Genomic DNA, 22,782 nt, shown 5'->3' on the forward strand with positions numbered 1-22,782 from the left:
AGAGGCCGGGGCTGCGGGTCACAGCACACCATGGCCCCTGCTGAGACCACAGCCCCGCCTTGCCCCCAGGCAGCCACCACCCCACCCTCCCCAGTGCCATCAGCCCTGCACAGCCACAGCGTGCCCCTGTGCCTGCCCGCTGTGGCAGCTTCGCCATGTATAAGCTGCCCCGTACAGGCTTAAAAATAACCTGTAATTTTATTTTAAGACATTAAAATATTAATTTTAATCCCATTAAAAACAATAGGAAGCAGGCAGGGTGGCAGTGCCCGGGGACACCCTGGCCCCACTGTGCTGTGCCCCCAGCCCGTTCCAGCCACAGCACCATCAACAACCCCATACTGAAACACCCCTCCACCTTGCTTTCCCCTGCTTCACTCCCCAGCCAGGGCTGAGATCTGTCCAAGGGACAAGCAGCCCTCTCCCCACCGCCCCCTGCTGCCTCCCCCCAGCCCAGGATGCAGCCCTAGGGCTTGGGCTCACCCCAACACCCCCACAAGGGGTTAGGTGCAGATTTGGGCTGCCTCCAGCAGAACTGCTGCCCTCCAACCAGGCCAGCAGACACAGATTAGAGCTTCACATCACCCCCCCCCCCCCACGCTCCCCAAGGGATTAAAGCCCTTTAATCACCCCGAGGCATTAACCTGTGCTGGGACCAGCCAGTCCCTCCCTGATCCCCCAAGCCTGGCCCCACTGGGTGCTGAGGGGGCACCCAAACCAGTCCAGTGTCCCCTGCCCCTGGGAGCATTACCTGCCTCTTCCCCCAGCCCCACAAGCACGGTGAGCACCCAAGGAGCCCTCCGTGCGTCCCTGGGCTTTGGAAGGATTTAGCCTTAAAACGGGACAACGCGAAGTCAGGAAGGTTTATTCCGATAAACAGAATTTATCTTTAACTGGACAGTACGACAATACCCGATCGCAAAACACAGGAACAAAACATCCACAGGAAGAATTTCCACAAAATACATTTAAAAAAGAAAAAAACACCAGTGTGATTGGAAAACTTATTTTGGAAAAAAGTCTATGAGAAGCCTTTAAGTTAAACAGTGTCAGATTCAAACCCTGATCGGCTCTGTCTCCAGGAGTGAGCAAGAGCAAAGGAGATAATTATTGCTTGCTGTGCTGGCTCCGGACACCCTCTCCTCTCCCAGAATAGCCCCAGGGGCAGGGTGCTGGGGGCTCCCCCCTATACTGGGCACCCACATCCCTCCCTGCACCCGCTGCAACTGGGGGGATGTGAAGGGACAGGGTCACTGGACGGAGCTTGCCAGGTGGGGATCAAAGACCCCGGGGAGGAATTGCTCTGTGGCTGGGCAGGTGGGATTTGCTAAAAGTTACTAAAAGCCTCAGGTTTTGCAGTTAAAGGGCAATTGGGTGGGGGGACACAACTCAAAAAGAGACTGGTTTTGAGGTGGTGGAACAGCAGGGATTAGAAGTGTGGGGCACAGGCCACCCCCAATCCCCCCCCAGACCCCTGCTTGTGCCTCCCGGGGTGTGCAGGGCATCAAGGCAGGGCTGGAGGAGCACCCTGGGGATGGGCTCACAGGAGGGGGCAGCCTCCCCGGCACCCCCTGGCACCCTCTAGCCTAAAACCACCGCCTAGGATCCCGCTGCGGGGATGCTCACCGGCTGCTGAGCCCCATCCCTCAGGTCAGGGTGGTGGGGAGCAGCCCCGCATCCCCACCAGGAGCCCACAGCGAGGAGGAGGGGGACGCAGGAGAGGTGGGTGCGACGCCAGGGTGGGGCCGGTGGGCCCTCACCCCCACCCCGGGGCCTTCACAGGTTGCTGAACAGTTCGTTTTTCTTGCTCCAGTCCATCTGGGGCGCCCGCTTGCTGGTGCGCTTCTGGTGCGCCCGCTCCTTGGCCACCGCCAGCGGGATGTCAAGGTCCAGGAGGGAGCCAGGTGCTGAATGGCGCTTGTCACCCTCCCGTGCGTTGGGCTGGGGGGTGAGAGGCTGCGTCAGCTCTGACGTGTGTCCCCACACACAGCCCTGCAGTGGGGGCTCAGCCCGGACCCCGCTTTCCAGCCACCACCTCCCCCAGAATCCTCAGCCTTACCTCGCTGTGGGTCTCACTAGGGCTGCGGGACATGGCCAGCGGCCCAGGGCTGGACGGGCTCTCGGACACCGAGTTGGACCGCGGCTCTCCACCGTTTTCCTGTGGAGGGGAGCAGGGAGCAAGCATGAGCGGGACCGCTCCAGCCCTGGGGTTTGGGAACAGTCCCTGGAGCTGCAGCTCCCACCTGGGGAGATGCAAAATCCATCCTCCCCACACATAATCCCCTACAAGCTCCAGGCTCATAAATACCTTCAGTGCAGCCCATCCGGGGCGAGGAAGGATTAAACCTTGGCCTGACTGCCCTGGTTTTAGCAAGAGGAGGAGGAGGGTGGCTACAGGGCTGGATGCTACCTGCCTGCAGCACAAGGGCTCCCAGCCCTGCAGCATCATGAGGATGGAGGAGGAAGAAGGGAGGCATTTGCAGCCACCTCCACGAAGTTCAGCCCCATGGGTAACCCCTTCTAGGGAGGCACTGGCTCCCAGTCCCCTTCCCAGTGGGACCTGCTGTTGTGTGGCAGCCTGGGAGCACTGCAGTCCCCTGTGGCATCACCCACCCACGGGCGGGGGACACCTAAACAGGCAGGGTCCCTGCCCAGGGACTGGCTTAGATGGGATGAAAAGCAAGACGAGGCGTTCTTACCTTCCCTATATCACCATTGGCAACTGGTTCTGGCAAGGGACCTGCAGGGTGAGGACACGGGCGCTGGGTGAGGACACATTTGCTCTGTCCCCATGCCCAGCAGGCACAGCAGTGCCCAAAGCTGCACATGGCCAGCGCTCACCCAACACTGCCCACAGTCTGGCCAGGCCCCCAGATTTAGCCCACCCCCCACAGCCAGCCCTGCAGCATGGCAGGGGGACGCTGACAGGCACCAAGTACATCCCCACGATGACAGCCACAATGTGGAGCCCAGTGAGACACACACACACCCCCACCCCCATTTTCCTAGGGCCCACCGTCACACAGCAGGGAGGGGGCCACAGCCGAGCTGAGGCTGCAAAGGGTGGTTGCTGCCTGTTCGCTCCCCGAGCCATAAACCTTGCCAAAGTACAACGCGGGGCCATAAACCTGCCTTCCCACAGAGCCCACGTCAGCCCCGCTGCCCTGGCATGGGGCCCTCAGCCGGGCAGGGAGATGCCAAATCTGGGTGACCCTGCTTGGCCCCAGGGTGATGACACCTCCACCGGTCGGGGACTCCCCCAGCACCCCCAGGTTTGGTGACAAGGTGACACAGAGCCAGCAGAGGTGGCACAAACTCCCCTCCCTGCAGCACAGCCCCCGGCCCACCTGCCAGGTGCTCCTCAGAGGGCACCACCTTGCACTTCTTGAAGAACTCATCCGTGAGGACATCCACCACCAGCAGCCTGGTCTCGTCACCGCCCGCCTTGATGGCTGCCACCACATCGGCGTGCTGCTTGCCCTCCATGCACACCCCGTTCACCTGCGGGCATGGACCACATCACCGCTGCAGCCAGAGGACATCCGTCCCTTGGGACCTCTGCAGAGGGGCTGGGTACCAGCCTCAGTACCAGTCACAACCCCAGCACAGCCACTACACAGCCCCCGCAGGTATCTGCGGCCTCTCCGGGATTAGCGGTGAAGCCAGCAAAACCTCATTAAAAGCAGATTTTCCTCCGAGTGATTAGCATGGGATCATATGGGCAAAGCTAGCAGGGAGCACCTGGCAGGGCATGGACCCAGGGCTGGTGCAGGAGATGGGCAGTGCAGGCAAGGCACAAAGCCCTCATGCATGGCGTGGTCCCCAGAGACCCCACAGCTTCACCCAAAAAGAGCCGCATGCCCTGGTGAGCAGCGGTGTTGGGGCTCAGCCGGTCCCTGCCCTCGCAGGTCACCACCCCAGCTGGCACAAACCCCTTCGCCGCCCCCACTCCAGTCATGGCCAGCAGCAGAGCTTGGGGCCATCGTGCACCTTGTTCTCAGCCTGCCTCACCCCGGGGACAGCCCAGGGACACTCCTGCTCCAGGCAGGGGACAGCACTACCTCTGCTTAACCCACAGCCAGCTAATTAGAGCTCAGCTCAAGCCCTCTGCAGTGCTGCTCCCCTGGGTGGGGACCGGCAGAATGGCACGGGTCGGGTGGCTGCACCGTGAGTCACCGCCAGCGCAGGGACACCGCGCACCTTCCCTGCAAAGGGCACCGCCCTCCCGCGCCCCGGGATGCGAGGGAGCGCTGAGCTTTTTGGGGAGACCCGTCCCTGCCCCGGCATACCTCGATGATGCGGTCCTGGGGGGCCAGCCCCGCCGCCTCAGCCGGCGAGTCGGGGTCGACGGCGCGCACATACTGTCCCGGGCGGCTCTTGTCACTGTGCAGGTTGAAGCCGTAGCCATTGGGGCCCTTCTTCATGCAGCACAGCCGAGGCCGCAGCTCCTCCTGCAACAGAGACAGCCTGTGGGAAAGCTGCTCCTGGACCCCACCAACACCTAGGGACAGCCCTGGGACCACCAGGCACCTGCTTGGGTGGCAGGGACACCATCCTCGGGTGGCCACCTGCACCCACAGACACCTTGAACTGGGACACAGGGTGCCAGAACACCCTATAAGCCCAGGCTCTGGCTAATTAATTAGGTGCAGGGCATGCTAATTGCAGCAAATATTAAGGCAACATGTTATTATGTCTGTCCCTAGATCACTCTCTTTTAGGATCAGGATTGCAACTGCCACGTGAAGGTGGAGGAGGAAACGCAGCCCAGGCTGCGGGGAAGCATCCCCACCCCACTCGGGAAGCCTTTTGCTGCCTGAAAAGCCTCAGCCACTGGTGCAGATCCCCTCCACCACCTCCTCACAAGCTCTGGCCCCCCTCCACAGCAAATCCAGCGGTGGGACCAGCAGTACCCTGCCATGCCACCCCAAAGCATCCCACAGCTGTTGCTGGCTCAAGTGAGGAGCTCGAGCAGGGAGACAAACAGAGCAGCCCTGATACCAAAGCACAGCCCAACGCCCTGGCACGACCCTCTGTGATTGCAAAACAGAGAAACCAGCTTGACCAGGGCAGCACGACATGGGACGTTCACCTCTCCAGGAGGCAACACCCAGCTCGTCTTCACCCGTTTCACCCCGACCCACAGATCCACCAACACCCAGAGCCAGGGAACCCAACCTGGACAGCCTTGGCCCCAAACCCGGCCCCCACGAGCCTGTTAACAGCACGATTCCCCACACTGCAGCAGCAGGGAAGCAGAAACATCCCCAGCAGTTTGGCAAATAGGAGCCGCCTTTGCTCGCCTGGTGGGGAGCGGGATGCCTGGGAAGCATCAGCGGAACCAGGGGATGTGAACCAGCCGCCTGCACGCAGCGCCATCAGAACTGCTCTGACCCCGGCACCCGAACACCACTTCTACATATTTATATGTGAAATGGGTTGGTCCTGCCTTGACCACCAGCTCCTGGGCTCTGGTCAGGCTCTCCCAACAGTCAAGCCACACTGCTGAAATATTCCTCACCAGGGGATTTAATATTTATTCTTTCTTCTGAGATTTTTTGTTCTCCTTTGGTACCCACAGCATCACTGGGGACATGTCCTGCAGGAATTTCACCTCCCATACCCACACCACGCTGCTCTTCACCCCCTGTACAGCACCATGAAATCCCCTTTGCTCCCCACCAGGAAAGCCTGGTCCCCAGGGTGCTGCACCCCATATCTGGCAGCACCACAGCGGCGCTGGGTCCCACACGGGCCAGGATGACACATTTGCAATTACTAAGCCCAATGCTGCGATAAAACCTCATCCTCTTGCACAACACGTTTCTACAGGGTCAAGGCCAGCTGCCGCCCCAGCACCGCTCCCCAAGGCCCTGGGGAGGGAGGTGCATGCAAGCACCCAGCTGGGTCTGCCGGGGAGCAAAGGTGAGCCCGGGATGCCGCAGCGCTGGCAGTCACGCAGAACCCGCTCTACCCACGGCTCAGCTGGGCAATGCCCAGCACAACAGCCCTGCTGCACCCGGAGGAGCCGGTGGTGTCTCCTCTGCAGCCTGGCAGCAGGTTCCCTGGCTGGGTGGAGGATTGCGACACCTTGATTTCACCCCAGCTACCCGCTGGTGCCCTCCCCATGCCGGGGGGCTGCGGGCTCTTCCGCAGTGCCTATGCCCGAGTGGCAGCACATTCACAGGGTACCCAGGCTGCTGCAGCTGCACCCTCCACCCAGGCAGCAATCCCTAGCAGGGGTTGGGGCAGGGGAGACCCAAAGGAAGGCCAAAAAGCAGGAGCTGGTGGCACCTGGAAGAAGGCAGCACCTCCCTGGGTCCCTGCCCTGGCCCAGCCCTGGGAAGGGGGTTCAGGCTCTGCGAGCACCCACACTCCCAGAGCCCTTGGCAGCACCACAGGGCTGCTCCACGTCGATAGCTCGGGACAAAGCCAGAGGGAGCACCCGGCAAGCAGTGCTGGCAGAGCTCCCAGGCGAGGAGAAGGGAGGACTTTGCTCCCACCCATACCAACAAAGCCCTGGCAGCCTGTGCTCCCAGAGACACTGGGGCCATGAATTTGGGGGAGGATGAGGGGGATTGCCTTGCAGGATGGACAGGTGCCTCAGGGCACAGGTCATAGCAGTGATGGAGGCACCGAGCCCTCAAAGGCAGCCGGCAAAGGCAGGAGCACCCAGTGAAAGGCAACACGGCCAAGCCATGACCTGGCCCCCCCCAGCATGCCCCCCCCAGCAGCTGGCAGCTCCTCCAGCCCAGCATGCCAGGCCGCCTTCGCCCTCCCCAAATCCCTTGTGCCAGCAGAAATCCTACAGGCAGTGACCGTTCTGCCTGCCCAGCAGAAAAATGTAAATGCATCTGATCCTCCAGCAGCCGTACCCTGCCTGTCCACAGCGCAAGCACCCCATGGTAGGGCATCCCTCCAGCCCCAAAGTCCCCCTGGCTAGAAGGGATGCAAGGGAGAGGTTTTGGGGTCAACACCTGGGATGCAGAGAAGCCCCACAGCTGCAGGGCCGGGAGCTGGACAGCAGAAGGGAAATGCCCCTAATTTCTATAAGCTTTTGCATCCTCCCCTCCAACGCCAGTAGCCCTCCCGCTGCGCTGGAGCACGGATTAGCTGGCAGAGCCTCCTTACGAGCAATTACAGCCACCAGCAGGGAGGGCAGCAGGAGAAGCCAGATTCAGCCCCCAGCATGGGCAGCCTGTGCCACCCTTCGCTGCACCCAGGGGTGCACATCTCCTGCCTGCAAAGATGCCCACTTGAGACTGGGAGCTCAGCAGCATCACATCTGGACCCTTCTCCCTCCAGAATTGTGCCAGACCATCCCTCCCCAGCACCTTCTGGCACCCAGAAGGACCAGCAGCCCCAGGGACCCCAATTGCACAGTGTGCCAGGACCCGCTCCCCAGCTCCCAGTCCCCCAACAGCAGCCTCAGGACAGCTTTTGAAGCCCCAAGTCCTGGGAAACTCCCTGCAGCCCTACAAGCAGCAACAAGCCCATCATCAGCAGCATTCCTGGTTACTCAAAGAGAAACACAACGGCTCTGAGGATGCCTGGGCCAGCAAATTCACATGGGTCTCGAAATCTGGCGCACGCATTTGGGCTTCATACAAAGGGGATGCAAAGCAGCCTCCTCGCAGCATCCCCGTCACGTCTTGTTTGACTTGAGCTGCTTTTCATGCAGCTGCCTTGAGAGGAAATTTAATTCATTTCCTAATTAGACACCAGCTACCCCCAGTGCAATGCTCCCAAACAGGGGGATCTGCTCCCTATTACACCCCAAAACCCAGCCCTGGGAGCCTCACCCAGGCTATACATCACATCGCTAGCAAGGAAGGCTCTAATTTAACACTAAATTTGCAAGAGGGAAGCCTGGGGCTGGTAGCAAAAGCCTTGTCCTGGTAAAAGCAGCTGAAGCCTGTGCCAGGGTGCGGGGCTGGCAGCCGGCAGTGCTGCTCCGCTAACGCCAGGCGGTTTGCATGAAACTTTCTCAGGACACTCCCCGAGTAGCTGAAACCTCCGGAAACACAGGCGGGGGGAGGACGAGCTGTCACGGCTCCCAGCTGAGCACTGGGGACGGTCATGCTGCAGCGCAGGGCCCCCGGATACAGGGCTGGCCCCGGGGGTGTAAAGCTGTCACCTCGCCGGCTCAGCCCCACAGAAGAGGGACACGCAGATCAGCTCCCCAGGTGCCTTCAGGGAGGCTCAAAAATCCCCATCCCAGCATCAGGGGGATTTGCACACCCAGGGTTTTACAGGGGGTCATGGGGGTGACCGAGCCCCCTGACACAGGGGTGCCCCAACCATGCAGGACCCAGCAGGGTTTGGATCCCACCCGAAGGTGGGAGATGTTAAACCCTCGCTCGGCCTCACACAGGGTGCCGGCACTGCCAGCCAGCTCTCCCAGCAGCGTCTCCAAGCTCGCTAAGCAAATAAAGGCAAGTCCAGCCAGGTAAAGCAAACATGACCATGACACACGTGCACCTCCCATGCCCCGCCACAGTGATCCCCGGGGGAATCCCACCAACCCAGGGGCTGGGACAGGGCTGTCGGGGGCTGCAGGGGGACGGGGCAGCAGGCACCGGCTGCCCACCAGTGGCCAGGGAGCAGACACACCACTGTGCTCCTGACTGGCCAGAGAAATCCCTTTCTGCCCGCTCTGGCTGGCATCCCGCCTGGCATCTTCCCACCCCGCTCGGTGGATGCCCGGCTGGGGCGATGTCTCCAGACCTGCTTGCTTTTGCTCTCCCTCCGCAAGCACCGGCCCCCACCCCCAGCCGCAAGATTTCCTGCTACCTGTTGAGAAAGCATCCAGGGCCATGTGGCAATGTCACCCCATGCCACCCACTTCCTGCTCCCGTGCAGGCAGCCACTGCTCACAGTAACTCTGCGTGGGCTGTACCCCAAGCCTGCCCTCCAAAACCGAGCCCAGCTCCAGCTGGAGATACCCCGTGGGCTTTGTGGGGGGTATCCCCAGCTTCCCAGGCTCTTTGCATCACTCCGGCCAGCTCAGCCCCTGCGAGCAGGCAGCTGCCCCGCAGCACATTGGGGCTCTGTCCCCCTTGGGGACCACAGGTCCTCAGCCCCCCAGGCATGGCAAGGGGACTCACCCAAGCTCCGTTAACTACATCCCTTTTATTTTTCACAGCCCACAGAGATATCTGGAAGTGGAAAGTGCAGCAGTGTCTCGCTGGCACTGTGACACACAGGAGGGCAGGCACGCTCCCCTCGCACGGGGCCAGACCCAAGGGACCAGGGGTGCCATGGGGGGAGCGAGTGGGGCAGCGACAGCAGCAGAGCCTGATTGCTCCCACCTGAACAAGCCCATCAGGGAGGTGCTGGAGCAGTGCTTTAGCCAGGCAGTGATGAGACCAGTGCCTTGCAGCGGAACAGGCCAACTGGGGGCAAAAGGCAGCCGGCACCAGGCTGAAGTCCAACAGGAGACAAAACTGATAAAGACACCTGATGCTCAGCAAAACCATGTGTGACAACAGCTTGGTGAGGCACCAAAGTCCACCTGGAGCCCCAAGGCACCAACCCTTCCCCAGCACCAAGAGCTGGGGCTCAGCCCATCCCACTGGTTGTCACCACGGCTGGTCTTCAGGAGTAGGTCATACAAGGTCCCCAGAAGGTCCCCCCCCACTGGGGACACCAGGAGCCTGCTTCCCAGGAAGACCATCCACATCTCTGTTGTAGCAACAAATGTATGTTTTCGCTGGGTAAATAAAACACAGTATTATCTCCAGCAGCCCAAAGCATCTCTTAGAAACCGCTCTGGGCAGGAAAGGTCAGCTATTTCTCAATTTCTCACCTTTCTACATCACTTTGTGCAACCACTAACTCCCACGCACTGCTTAATGCTGACACTCCTGAATTAGTAAGCGTCTGTACATGGGGACCGACAGACGGGATCAGTCCCCCCCAGCCCAGGAAGGGCTCCACCATCTCTGCTCCGCAGCAGAAACGAGACATGCTCAGGGCATGAGTAACTGCCACCCACAGCTGCAGTCACAGCCCCCCAAAAGTACCCTCAGCCACAGGTGTTGTTTTGTTGTATTTTGGAGCTGGTTAATGCCAGCCACCGCCAGCCTGGGCAGGAGCCCACCCGCACATCGAAGCTCACCACCGCCCTCGCTCCCTGGTGCTTTTCTCACCCTGTTTCACCAGCCCTGCTGTGCAAGGGCGGCCCAAAGGGTTCGGGGACACGAGGGGCTGCTCGGTTACGGGTCCAAACAGCCCCGTGCACCCGCCTGCCCCCACCCCATCACGGCTGGGGAAGAAAAACGTTAAGAAAAAAAAGCCGAAAATTTTAAATGAAGAAGTCCAAGCAGCAAGGTGCTCCCGGGGAGCCGCGTTTAAAGCAAAGCGAGAAAGAAAGAACGGAGAGTGAAACCACCCGGGGGAGGCCGGGGCAGGGGCGGCGGCTGCTCCCGCTCGCTCGGCTGCAAGGCGGCGGCGACCGGGGCCGAACCCGGGAGGGCCCGACCCGCCACACCCCGCCCCCCCCCGGACACGATCCCCGAAACCCCCGAAAAAACTTTTCATCGCCCGCTCCCCCCCGCCACTTACCCGCTGGCCGCCGCCGCTGGGTTCCCGCGCCGCGGGCTCCGCCGGCTCCGGGGCGACCTGCTCGCCACCCACGGGGGGCTCGGTACCCGCTCCGGCCCGCTTCTGCAGCTGCTCATCGGCCACCGGATCGACGACGAGGAGGCTGACGGCACCGGCGGCGGCGCGGATCCGCTCCACCACCTGCTGGTGGCTCTCCCGCTCCACGTTCTCGCCGTCCACCTCCAGCAGCCGGTCCCCGGCCCGCAGCCCCGCACGCTCCGCGGGCGAGCCCGCCTCCACCAGCCGGATGAACTGGCCCGGCTTGCCCTTCTCGCCGTGCAGGTGGAAGCCGTAGCCCTCCGGGCCCCGCTGCAGGCGGCAGAGCCGCGCCGCCTCGCCCGCGCTGCCGCTCATGGCGGGAGGGAGCCGGAGGGAGGGAGGGAGGGGCGGGACCGTCCGTGCCGCCCGCGCCGAGCGCCTCTGCACCGCCCAATCCCGCCGACGCTCTTATAGCCGGGGGCGGGGCGCGGGGCGGGCGACCACCAATCGGGAAGAGGGGCGGGGCGAGAGCAACCAAACAAGGAGATCGGCGGGGCGGTGCTATGTAAATAGAGGGGCGTGGTTACGCGCGACAAAGGGGGTGGGGTTATGCAAATATGCGACACCCCTCCGGGGCGTCCCGGGTCCTAGCGCCGGCAGCCGGACCCTGCTCTCCCCGTGGGGCCGGATCGCTTTCCCCGGGGCCACCTCCGCCTCTCCCCGCCACCCCGCCGGGACCACCACCACCCCACCACCCCGAGGATGGCCTCTGCCCCCCGACGGTGGCTGGAGGCCGGCAGGACACTCTCCGCTCTCCCCACTTCCCCCGGGGCACGTCCCGCGTGGCACATCTCGGCCCCCCGGGACCCGTCCTGCCCGTTCCCCTCGGCCGGTTCCTCGAACACCGCTCCCGCTGCCGGTTCTGTTACTGGAGGGATGCTTGGAACCTCAAACGGGAAATAAAAAAAAAACCCAAACCCAAAGTGAAACTGCGTGGGAAGGCGGCACGGGAGGCCGGGCTCGCCGGTACCTGCCGTGCGGGGGCAGCAGGAGAGCCCCCCCGCTCCTCCGAGTAGCTCCCGGCCCCTGCTTAGCACCCCCAGGAGCCTGGGGTGAGAAGATGGGGGAAACCCCAGGAGAATTGGCTTTGCTCTGCCCCGGAGTGCTCCGCTCACCACCTGGGAAGCAGAAGTGGCTGCAGGGGTTATGAGAGTGTGAGATTCTGAGGTTTCTGAGCACAGAGCAAGGCAGCAGCAAGCCTGGGCTGCTCCGGCCCCATGGCAAGGCTGCTGGTGCTGGGCAGAGCTGGCCCGTGGCCCCCTGGGATCATCCTGGGGAGGGTGGCATGGAGGTACCATCACTGTCCCCCACTGCCAGTCTTCAGGGCCTGGCCGAAGTTCAGGTTGGCAAATGGTACCCAGGGCAGCTGGGAGCACGTTTAACGGTGCCGCAGCCAGGCAAACGAGGAGGAGACAGCAGCAGGACATGTCCCTCACTCTCTGCACCGACCCCGGGGACCCCAGCGGCCGGGGAACCCCCCCGCGTGCTGGGGGGTGGCTGCACTCTGACTCCTCGGGGCTGGGCTGGGAGCGGAGGGTGGGCTCGTTTGTTTCCTCCACTCGGCTGAGCATTTGTCCGTGGCCGCTCGGCCCTGAGAAAGGCGGTGGAGAGGAATCCCACGGTGGCCGGCAGCAGATGCCTGCGGAGATGAAAACCAGGGCAAGCGTGCCGTGGTACGGCCCCAGGATGGCGGGGGGGGGGTCCATCGCCTGCAGCATCGATGCAGCGCAGCCCCTCCCCATAGCAAGGGGGTTGTGAGCGGCACGGCTCTGCAAGCGTGCGTGTTTGGGGGGGGAAATGGCGGGGGGACACTTTTTGGGAGGGCTGCCCTAACTCAGGAAACAAAACCCAGCTCCAAGAGGGCTGGTTTGAGCACGGGACCGCGATAAGGAAGAAAGGCAGCAGCAAAGGAAACAGCCGGAGCTCCTTTTGGGTCCGGCAGGCCCCAGCAGCGCCTGCCGGACGTCAGGGAGCGGGCAGCACCATCGCGGGCAGCACGTCGCACCCCAGCTGCTCGGCGTGATGTTAAGAGAGCTCAGGCTGCAGGGGGGGGAAGCAGAAAAGAGCCAATGTCTGTTTGTGTTGAAGCCATCCAGCATTTTTTGCAGACATCAGCCAAGCGGCAGCAGCAATGTCATTGGTGGGAAGACGGAGTTATTTGGGGAATGCTGGACTCCGCACCATGAGAACAGCAGGGGAGGCGGTTGGTTTTAATTTAACAGGCCATGTTTACTCTTCCCCTCTCACCTTTGGACTGTCTGAAATGTGCAACGAAAGCCCCGGCAGGGAGGAAGGGGCTGTGCTTCCCCCTCCCCACGGCTGCTCCCAGGGCCCCCCCCCAGCCCCGCTGCTCTACAGCCCCCTGGTGCAGCAGCCTCCCACATTGCAGACCCGAGGCAGGCATTTCTCACGCGATAAAAAAAAACAGGCAGATGCAAAGCCTCAAAAATACTCAGCTTTAATCTGTAAACTTGCAAAGGGAGACCCAGGAGCAGAGCAGAGGTGAAGGAGGCACTGGGGCCAGTGAGAGACAAGCAGCTCAGGCGCAGGGCCAGGGAAGATGCCGGCAGGGACAGATGCACCAGCCAGTCCCCCACTCCCACGTGCAGCATTGCCATGCCCTCCACAGCTGCCCTTTGCATCAGCTTTTCAGCTGCATAACCGAATATTCAGCATCTCATCACCCTACCTAGCACTCGGGGGAGCCGGCAGTGTGCCGGAGGAGCCGGCAGGGCCAGGCTGAGCACATGCAGCAACACCTGAGCCTTGCACCCCGCCAGCGCCCACTGGGCCAACGTAGCAGCGTTTGCTGGCTGAACCACCTCAGGCATCTGCTCTCCACAGAGTGGGTTTCAGCTGCTCTTTGCCAGTGTCAGGAAGAAACTGTTGTATTACACGTGCAGTGGTGGGAGAGAAACGCAGCCCGCCCTGAGAGCTGGCATAGCAGCCCCAGGCCACCGCAGGCACCTCTACCCCACCAGCTCCAGCCTGCGTGAAGCCAGAGGTGGTTTTATCTGGAGGAATTGAAAAGAAAAAGGCTTTTCTCATTAAAAAAGTCTCTAATTCCTGTGGCTACAAGTGGGGGGGTGGGGGGAATAAAGGGCTTTTTCCAATTGCCATGTGTGCTGGAAGTGCCCCAAGCGTCACTCGGGTGCTCCCAGGGGAGTTTTATTTCTCATACCAGCTGCGAGGGCAGGGAGCAGGCTTGGCTGGACGCTTCCCCATCTCGGCCCTTCCCTCCAGCAGAGCTGGGACACAACGGGGACATTAACAGGGACATCGCTGCCCTCGTGGCAGCAGGAGGATAAAAGCTGACAGCAGCAACCACAGCAGCAAGGAGCCACGGCCGAGCATGGGCACCGGCTGCACCTGGGTGTGGGGCAGCCTCGGGGGCAGAGCCGGAGCTCCTTGGAGGGAAGCCAGAGGCCGGCAGCACCGGGGACACAGGGGGCTGGATCAGGCCCTTCCAGCCAGGTGAGAGCAGCGCCAAGCAGGGATGGCTGTAGGGGAGGAGAGGGCTGGGGCCTGCCCAAGGGCACATCCATGGCACACACGTGGCCCCTCCAGCCACTCCAAGGGGCCCTCAGCTGGGTGCGGGGCCATATCCTGCATCCTGCTCAGGTCACAGAGGCATCACTGTGGCTCGCTGTCCGGGCTGGCAGTCATCACACCGTGGTTATTCCCCTAGTGGCACACAGTAAGCTCCAGGCATTGTCTTGCAGGGCAGCAGGATCCAGCCCCTGGATCTTGGCACCGGGGCGATGGCTCTCCTCGTGCACGCTCCGCTCCGCCGTGTTGCCCCATCTATGCTTGGCTTGTCAGAGCCTGGTTTCCACGGGTGCTCAAGGGCAGGACTGGGTCCCCACTCTGCCTCCCGCCTGCCTGCGTCCCCGGGGCTGCCGGCTCCTCCTGGCCGCTCTCAAGCGAAGGCACAGCAGCTGGATTTCTTCTGCTGCGACTCGATGTAGTCGTGGATCTGGAAGCGGGGCTCGTCCGGCGGCTGCACCGCACGCTGCTTCAGCTCCCTGGGGTGGTGGGGCCACATCACACCCCCTGCCCGCTCCAGTGCCGGTGCAGGAGGCAGTGGGGCTGGGGGGGACACCTCCCTTGCCCGGGTCCCCCAGGTACTCACTTGGCAATGGCCAGGAAGGCCAGCTCCACGTTCATGCCCGTCTTGGCGCTCGTCTCCATAAAAGGCACCCCATACTCCTGCAAGGGCAGCACGGCCCCATCAGCAGACAGCCCCGAATTGCCCTCCTGCCCCATCACATCGTCCCTGTCACCTGGCCAAGGCTTGGGAACAAGGTGCCATCCTCTCCCTGCCTTGCCCCAGGTTTTGTCTGCAAGAACTGCCTGTGCTAGAGACAGGCGCATCTGGGCACCCCTTAGAGGGGATGGCACGGCTGCACGGGGACCCTGAGCGACGTGCAGTTGTCAGGGGGGCTGCAGCCGGGTTAGACCTCGGCACGGCTCACCCTGGCCAGTGATGCTCCATCCTCCGTCCTCACAGCCCTCTCGCTGCTCACATCGGCCTGCCAAGGGAAGGAGAGTGTCACCGTGTACCAGGGCCAGCTGGCACCCCAGGGCACCTGGCTAGCACCTGGCAGTGTGGGGTGGGCAGGGGGACTGCCAGGAACTGGGGGTGTCAGGGACTTGGGAATATCCAGTGCCCAGAGGAGAATTTGGGACCTGTTGAGCATATGGGACCTGGTGGTATCAAGAAGCGGGGCGGGGCATCTGGGACGTGGGGCAACATCCAGTACCTGGGGGCAGCCAGGACCCAGAGGGGCTTCTGGTACCCTGCTGGGCATCGAGCACCCAGCATCATCCAGGATTCAGGAAGCATCCATTCTCAGGGGAAAATCCAGTACCCAGTCAGGCATTGGGCACTAGGCAGCATCTGGGACCCCCAGGGAGAATCTGGGACCTGGTTGGGCATCTGAGACTTGGGGCTACCTGGGATATGGGGGTGCATCCAGGACCTGGGCGGGCATCCCGTACCCACCAGCATCCCATACTGGGAGCCTCAGCCTCGTTCTGCCCCCACTGGCTGCTGGGGACACTGAGCTCCCCCTCAGCCCCCCCAAACCTCTGGGTCTGGCTGAGCCTGGAAATCGGCAGAGCCGGGCAGAGGGTGCACCCGGCTGGCAGGCAGAGCACCCACCGAGCCACATCCCTCTACAGCCATGGGGATGGCAAGGCCAGACTGGCACGGCACGGCACGGCACGGCACAGCAAACCGCAGTGTGAAGGGGGACCCTGCACGCACCTTATTGCCCAGCAGCATGATGACCACATCCTTCTGGGCATACTCGTGGATCTCCGTCAGCCAGGCCTGCAAGGCAGTGGGGCTGCGTCGGGGTGAGCGGTACCCCTGTCCCTCTCCTTTCAGCCTGCACCCACACCCCCACACCCCACACCCCCCCCGCAAAGACCAGGAAAATGGCTTTTTTTTTTTTTGGCATGGGAACCCTTCCAGCGTCACAGCGGAACAGTCCTGAAAACGCCCCGTCTCCTGGCTACAGCCCAAGCCTACACGTAGTAGCCTACACGTAGTTCACATCCATCCCAAAACGCGTTTTCTCCCTCCAGCCATTTACTGTGTCCCTAAACAAAACTCACCCAGCCGTGCAGTGCCCAGCCAGGCGCCCCGGGGATGAGCTCCCAGCCGGCTGGCTCTGGCTGAAACAGCCGGCGCTTGCGTGCAAAACAAGCTTCAAACTGCCCCAAACACCCAGCAAGCCGCAGAGGGCACCCACGACCCCAGTCCTCAGGGAGAAACACGCTCCCGAGCAGCGCAGGGGACTCACACGGATGTTGTCGAAGGACATTTTGCTGGTGATATCGTAGAGCAGGAGCAGGGCTGGAAGGGAAGAGGCAGAGGCATTGGCCTGCTGCAGGGATGTGCTTTGGCTGGTCTCCCCAGTCCCCACCAGACCCCAAACCCACCTTGGGCATCCCTGTAGTAGGCGTGGGTGACGCTGCGGAAACGCTCCTGTCCCGCCGTGTCCCAGATCTGCCAAGAAGGCACCCCAGTGAGCGCAGGGAGGGGAAACCCCCAAGCTGGGGATGCCCCCGCAGCTCCCAGCCCACCCATGCTCAGTCCAGGGTATTTTTTTCCAGCAGCGTGGCTGGGAATTGCTTACCCCCTCCCAAACCTCACCTGCAACTTCACCTTCACGCCATCCACAGCCACCACTTTGTTCTGCAGAAGAGAAGGAGAACACATTTCTCAGCCCACAGCGCACCTTGGCGCGGGTGCCAGCCGTCCCCAGCGTGGAGCCAGCTCTGCCCTGGCCCCTCAGCTGCTCTCTCCCGGCCGGCGGGATGAAGCCAGGCTGCCTGTGGGGCTGGACATTGAAGCCTCATTGCTACAAACCGTGGTCCTGCTGGGGAGGTGCGGTGCTGTGCGGTACCTACAGGGACATCCCAGAGCAGCATCCCCTCGTGCCAGGGTGGAAAAGGGCAGAATCAGGCCCTGACGGAGACGGGACAGCAAGATCCCAGCCTGCTTTGGATCCGGTGCCTCGCTCACCTCCTGCAGCCAGCGCCCCTGCCCTGTGACTCCTCAGTCCCCTAAAGAGCCAGCTAATGAGGCAGGCTGCCCTGCAAAGCCCGGGGACACCGACCCGCTCCAGATCCTGCCACGCAGCCCCGGGCTTGCAGCAGCCCCCGCCACATGGCATGGGGAGGTTCAGCAGAGCTGGGGAAGCAGGGAGGGTCTTGCATCGACTCCACGCAAATGTGCGTCTATTAATTACAACTTGGCCCGCTTTTATTTTTGCCCACCATAAAGCCCTCATTCTTCTGCCAGGATTCCTGTGCTCCATGGGCTGAAGGAACCACCGCTGCACTGAAAATTTGGGCTATTTAGAATCACAGAATCATTAAGGTTATAAAAGACCTTTAAAACCATCAAGTCCAACGCCCAACCCAACACGCCCCGGCCTCCTAAATCATGCCCTGAAGTGCCACGTCTACATGTTATTTGAACACCCCCAGGGACGGTGACTCCCCCACCTCTCTGGGCAGCCTGTTCCAATGCCCAACCACTCTTGCAGTGAAGAAATTTTTCCTAATATCCAATCTAAACCTCCTGGGTGTCCAGCTCTGGCTTCCTTGGTAGTGCTTGGCCCTTAAAGGTGGTTGCACGCACTGAGCCGGTGGGTTGCAGGTAGCACATCACTTTATCCAGCATGGCAGGAGGAAATCTCCCAGGTTGGCAGCCAGGCACTGGGGCCGCTGGACCCTGCAGCCAGGCTGGGACTGGGGAAGGGAAGCAGCGTTTGGAGGCGAGCGGGGAAGGCAGTTATCAGAGACGGCTTAAGCAACCCCTGTACCCATCTCAGAAGTGCAGGGACTTCTCCCGAGAGGCCCGAGAAAAAAGCAGGAGTTACCAAAGGCCTATTTTAAGACTCTTGAAGAATAGTACTTGGAGGGATGATTCTGGAAAGAAAAGACCCCTATAAATAATTTAGTTGCCTGGAATTGTTTGAAATGGAAATTCAGCCCATGTGGAGATGATAAAAGTTAAGAAAATGGGCTGAACAAAAAAAAAATGTGCCCTAGGAGACACTGGAAATTGCCTACCAGTAGCAAGCCGTGAGCTGCTGGAGGGGATGCTTGCACGAGGCAGAGCAGGTACCTATGATAAGCTGGCAACACCCCCTGGGGCCACTGGTGCTGAGCCCAGCAGTGGGACACAGCAGGTTTTCCTTCTTTCATGACTTTATTGGAAGGACAGGCTACGAGACCCCTCCAAAGCAAATCCACAGCCCTCTCCCACTGGACCCCGCTCACCCACCCCCACAAACGCCCCCTGCAAGCCAAGAGCAGCCTGGGGAAGCAAAGGCAACGGAAAACGAGAGCAGCTGCAGCTGTAAAGGCAGAGGCAGAGGAAGCACCGACCGCACTTGACACGTGTCAGCAGCCTCGGGCAGAGCCTTACCAGGGGACATCCCCTGTGACTTCCAGCCTGCTGAAACACCGCTCAAGCCTGTGCTGCAAACAGCTCTGCCTGCCTGCATCCCCTGGGAGACCCTGCAGCTGAAATTTGGTGAACAGAGAGCAGCAGGAGGGTTTAAAAGGGATCCGATGACCTTAACAACTCCTCGGCAGCCAACTTCAGCCCTTTCAAGGCACAAAATTACAGCCACCAGCCTGTGTCCCTGCCAGCTGTTGGCCTCAGCCCAGCCAGTGGAGTGTGCTGGCTGCCCGCTGCAGACCCCCAACCCATGCACCCAGCTGGGATGGGCTGAACTGAGGCTTTTTGCTGATTTAAAGGCAAGAGGTGACGGTCCCAGCAGGCTTTTCCATCTGTTACTGCTCTCCCAGGGAGAGGTGGAAGGGTTTCAGAAAGCACCCGCAGCCAGGTAGGAGATAATTTGGGGTGCAGAGTCTGGAAACCCCCCATCCCCCCTTCCCAGTGCCCCATCCTGGCCAATGTGCGGATCAGGGGAGGCGAGGGGCTGGCAGCCGTGGTGGTCTCACCCGGAAGTCTATGCCCACGGTGGCTATGAACGTCCCGGAGAGAAAGGCCCCGTCTTTGAACTGGAGCAGGAAACAGGTTTTCCCCACGCCCGAGTCTCCAAGTAACATCACCTGCAAATGGGCGCAGGGAGAGGTGTCAGCGGGAAGGGGAGGGGGCAGCATCCCTGGGTGGTGCTGAGCCCCCCCCACCCCCTTGTGTCCCTCCGTTTCTTTCCCCAGGGCTGATCCTGCCACATCTGGGGAGCCCTGTGAGAGCTGGGGGTGGGATGGGACCCCCAAGGGCACAGCCAAGTGATGCCCCAGGGCAGCAGAGCAGCCCCAGCCACAGAAGAGGGGGAGAGCAGAAAAGGAGAGCTGGTGGCAAGGCAGGTACCACAGCAAGAAGAGCTGTCTCCTGGCCAGCCCATGGCTGCCTCCCAACCCAGGAGAACTGGCCACAGCTCCCAGACACGAGAAGCCACCTCTGCCTCAGGCCTGGGTGCGCCCGGCCCAAGGGCTGATGTGTGGCTGAGGCAAACCCCGCTGTGTCTGGGACTCTCGCCCTGTTGGTGCCCAGGGCCCTGCCTGACGCAGACACCAAAGCAAACATGGTGCCTTTTCCCCTCCTGCTAAACAAACAGGCTCGGCCTGGGCTCCCCAGCTGCTCTGGCACTGCTGGATCCAGGCAGGCAGCAGCCTGATGGTCTCCGTAAGTACAGCCTTACCTGACACCCAGATGCTGTGCTCTCCCTGCTGGCTGGCAGCAGCCCTTTCCTGCCCAGCAGTCATTCCCCTGACACTGACTGCATCTATCCCCTGCTTAAAAACAGCAGTGAGCAGGACTCCCTCCACCCCCGCAACCCCACCCTGCCAGGACGCCGGAGCCTGCAAAGCAAACCCACGCAGCCCTGCTGCCCCCAGGCCGGGCGTATGCAGTGAGTGGTGCCCACCCCGGGTAGGGACAGCACAGCAAACACCCTGCGGGCCGGCACAGCAGAGCTGGGGGCTGGAAGTGCTCTCTCTGCCTCCTGCCAATCCACTTGGCTTGTCAAATCCTTCCCTGGGACACCCCTGCCCAGCCCAGGCTGGGAATACCCCCAGTTCTGCCACCACCTCGCTCCAGATCCAGCTGGCAACTGATTTCCTCCCTCTAACACAAAAACCTCCCTCCAGTATCAGCCCGTGAAAGGACTCAGAGCAGAGAGGATAAAGGCGAAGGAATAAAAGCAGTTTAGGGAAGGCGGCAGCATGTGGGACCGCTCTGGGAGCCGGCTCAGCGAGGCAGCGGGAGGTCTCAGGACTGGCACGGCCAGCGCTGGGCGCAGCCTGGGGCTGCATATTAAATCTTTTGGGTAAAACGTTCACCCAGCCCATGCCTCCCCAGCGCCGTCGGGAAGAGCAGGGCGCTTCCCTGGGGCAGCCCTCGGCTGAGCTGGGGAAGAGGGGGACACTCGGCGAGGAGGGTTCCCACCCCGATATTTAGCACGGGCGCAGGGGCTTTTGCAGTGCGGGGGGCTGCGGGGTGCGTGCGGAGCCCTGGGCTGGGAAACACCCGGGCCACAGACCTCCCCCCGCCCCCGGGCAGGGACCCTCTGTCTCCACCTCCCGGGGAGGGGCCCCCATGCCCACATCTGCCAGATCTGGGACCCCCCGGGGGCGGGGGGGGCAGAGCTGGTGGGGCTCAGCTGGGGCCACCCCCGCCTTCCCCTTCCCCGGCCCGCAGCCGCTTCCTGGGCGCGATCGCGGCAGCGGAGGAAGCGGGCGGCCCCCGGGACCCCCCTGGACCCCTCCCAGTCTCCCCCGGACCGGGGTGCAAGCCTCAACCTCCACCCGCGGGGGATCCATCCCTGCTGCCCCCCCAACCCGCACCCCGCGCCGCCTCCCACCTTGCCGGCGAGCTCGTAGTCCCGGGGCAGCGCCGGGAGGGTCCCGCTCCCCGCCGGGGGGTCCCCACTCCCCGCCGCCCCGCCGGGGCCGCTCATGGTGCGTCCGAGCGGAGCCAACGAGCCCCGGCGCCGCAGCGGGAGCCGCGGCCCCACCCGACCCAGCCCGGCCCGCCTTCCTCCTCCTCTTCCTCCTCCTCCCCCCCAGCCCAATGCCACCCCCAAGGCTGTGCCCCGGCCGCCTCCCTGGCCCGTCTGGCCCCGGGATGAGGAAGAGGAGGCTCAAGGCTGGAATCCTGCCCCCCTGCACCCCCACACCCGGGACCACGGGGTGCTTGGGTTTACCGGGGGGGCTTGGCGGCACCGGATGGGGGGCAGAGCCCTGCCATGTCCCTCCGGGCACATGGATGGGGAGAGGAGGAACCACTCATCCCACAAATGAACATCCCCCCCGTCCCCCACAGGGTGTGGGGATGGAGACCCGGTGCTGGCAAATCACCCCCACCATGCCAGTTTGGTGGGGATGGCAGCTCCTGCTCCCACCCCACCAGCCTCCCGAGGGTTGGGGGTTCGCCCTGTCTGCTGCAGCCCCACCATCGGCTGAGCTGGGCCCTGGGTTAGCACCAAGGCGCAGCAAAGCTGGGAGGAAACCAGAAGCAGCGGCCGTTAGCCGGAAGCCACACGCTGCGGCGAGCCGGTTCAGCGGCGCCTGCGTCTCGGCTGGGACGGCTGCCGGGGCTCCCGCTCCTCCGGCTGCTCACAGCCCCCAGCACCCTATGCCGCCCGTTGGGGCCTGGCTCATAGCGCACTTCATTTGGGAAAAGCCCAAGTGTGGGAACGTGGGAGAAGTCCCAGGAGAGAGTCAGGGATGTTGTGTTACCCAAAAACCCACTCCACAAAATCCCATCCAGGTCCAGCACTATGGCTGCCCAGGGTCTTCAGGCTTACAGGCACCACTTCATGGAGAAGAGCCTTCAGTCCCCTCTGATTTATGTTCCCCCAGATACCCAGCCCGTCTCCCCCATGTCAGGGCTACTCTCAGTGCGAAACCCCCCAGCCCCGCTCACGCTGCTGGGATTCAGGTGTGTGGGATGCCAGTGCAGAGCCGTGCCCTCGCCGCCCTCCAGGCAAAGGCCACGCACGGCTGCAGGAGGTCTGATGGCAGAGATGCCCTCTGTGACGGCACCCGCCTCCGCGCCTTCCCCGGCTGCTGGCTCCTGCTCCAGCCAAGCCTTCCTCTGCCCCTCGGGAAAGGGAACCTGTATTTCCAGTCCCATAATTATTCTCAGACCCAGCTGGGGGATTTATAGTTTATATATGCTCTTTGGCCAGGAAAGTGTCCAGAGCTGAAGGCTGGAGGCACTCGGAGCTCCTGGAAGCAGCTGAGCTCCCCTGCAGCTTGCTGGAAGCAGCTCTGGAAGGGTACAGCAAACAGTGCCGGTACTCACACAGTTGCCTAGGCAGGAAAAACGCCTGGCTGAGCATCACCTCCACACTCCGTCATTTGCTGCAGAAGAAACAAGGCAGCTGGGAGCCAGGAAAGGTTGGGAGCACAGCTGAGCCTCCTCTGCCTGCTCAGCACCACCCAAAGGGGCACCTTTGGCTGCTTGGCCCCAGGCCCCCCCCCGCTGGTACCGCATGTTTCCCTGCTCCTTGGCCTGGACTAGAGACAAAACCCCCGTGGTAACGGTAATAGCCTCCTCATGAGTAACAGCCATCCCATGGGTAACAGCCTTGCCACAGACGCTGGAGGGATGCCGGCCTCGCTGTGCGGTGAGGTCCCAAG

The 22,782-nt window shown here is 62.2% G+C and overlaps 2 protein-coding genes across 3 annotated transcripts; both read right to left on the reverse strand.

The window, feature by feature from the left end:
• Positions 1–844: 844 nt before the first annotated feature.
• On the reverse strand, positions 845–11,031 carry NHERF1 (NHERF family PDZ scaffold protein 1). Its single transcript, XM_064466783.1, has 6 exons — positions 10,567–11,031; positions 4,290–4,451; positions 3,348–3,501; positions 2,700–2,740; positions 2,060–2,158; positions 845–1,941 (listed from the first exon to the last, which is right to left on the reverse strand). The coding sequence occupies exons 1-6, from the start codon at positions 10,957–10,959 to the stop codon at positions 1,777–1,779; spliced, it is 1,014 nt and encodes a 337-aa protein (XP_064322853.1). The 5' UTR covers positions 10,960–11,031; the 3' UTR covers positions 845–1,776.
• Positions 11,032–13,077: 2,046 nt separating this feature from the next.
• RAB37 (RAB37, member RAS oncogene family) lies at positions 13,078–21,159 on the reverse strand. Of its 2 annotated transcripts, XM_064466784.1 has the most exons (9): positions 21,000–21,159; positions 19,135–19,245; positions 16,808–16,849; positions 16,594–16,660; positions 16,455–16,507; positions 15,914–15,979; positions 15,120–15,176; positions 14,777–14,853; positions 13,078–14,669 (listed from the first exon to the last, which is right to left on the reverse strand). In XM_064466784.1, exons 1-9 carry the CDS (start codon positions 21,093–21,095, stop codon positions 14,564–14,566), a joined length of 675 nt encoding a protein of 224 aa, XP_064322854.1. In that variant the 5' UTR covers positions 21,096–21,159; the 3' UTR covers positions 13,078–14,563. The 2 variants fall into 2 exon arrangements, with proteins under 2 accessions (XP_064322854.1, XP_064322855.1); XM_064466785.1 differs by lacking the exon at positions 19,135–19,245.
• Between the last annotated feature and the right edge of the window lie 1,623 nt (positions 21,160–22,782).

The sequence above is a fragment of the Phalacrocorax carbo genome, chromosome 16 (assembly GCF_963921805.1).
Source record: "Phalacrocorax carbo chromosome 16, bPhaCar2.1, whole genome shotgun sequence".
Lineage (NCBI taxonomy): Eukaryota > Metazoa > Chordata > Aves > Suliformes > Phalacrocoracidae > Phalacrocorax > Phalacrocorax carbo.

What these genes read in the sequence shown, in the direction of transcription:
- RAB37 (XM_064466784.1), bottom strand. Translation starts at nt 21,095, where the DNA reads ATGAGCGGCCCCGGCGGGGCGGCGGGGAGTGGGGACCCCCCGGCGGGG. An exon ending in CTACTACAGGGATGCCCAAG is followed by an intron (nt 16,508 to 16,593) that starts GTGGGTTTGGGG and finishes CTTCCCTTCCAG; the next exon opens with CCCTGCTCCTGCTCTACGAT. An exon ending in TCATGCTGCTGGGCAATAAG is followed by an intron (nt 15,177 to 15,913) that starts GTGCGTGCAGGG and finishes TTCCCTTGGCAG; the next exon opens with GCCGATGTGAGCAGCGAGAG.
- NHERF1 (XM_064466783.1), bottom strand. Translation starts at nt 10,959, where the DNA reads ATGAGCGGCAGCGCGGGCGAGGCGGCGCGGCTCTGCCGCCTGCAGCGG. An exon ending in CCAGCGGCGGCGGCCAGCGG is followed by an intron (nt 4,452 to 10,566) that starts GTAAGTGGCGGG and finishes TCTCTGTTGCAG; the next exon opens with GAGGAGCTGCGGCCTCGGCT. An exon ending in CCCAGGACCGCATCATCGAG is followed by an intron (nt 3,502 to 4,289) that starts GTATGCCGGGGC and finishes CCATGCCCGCAG; the next exon opens with GTGAACGGGGTGTGCATGGA.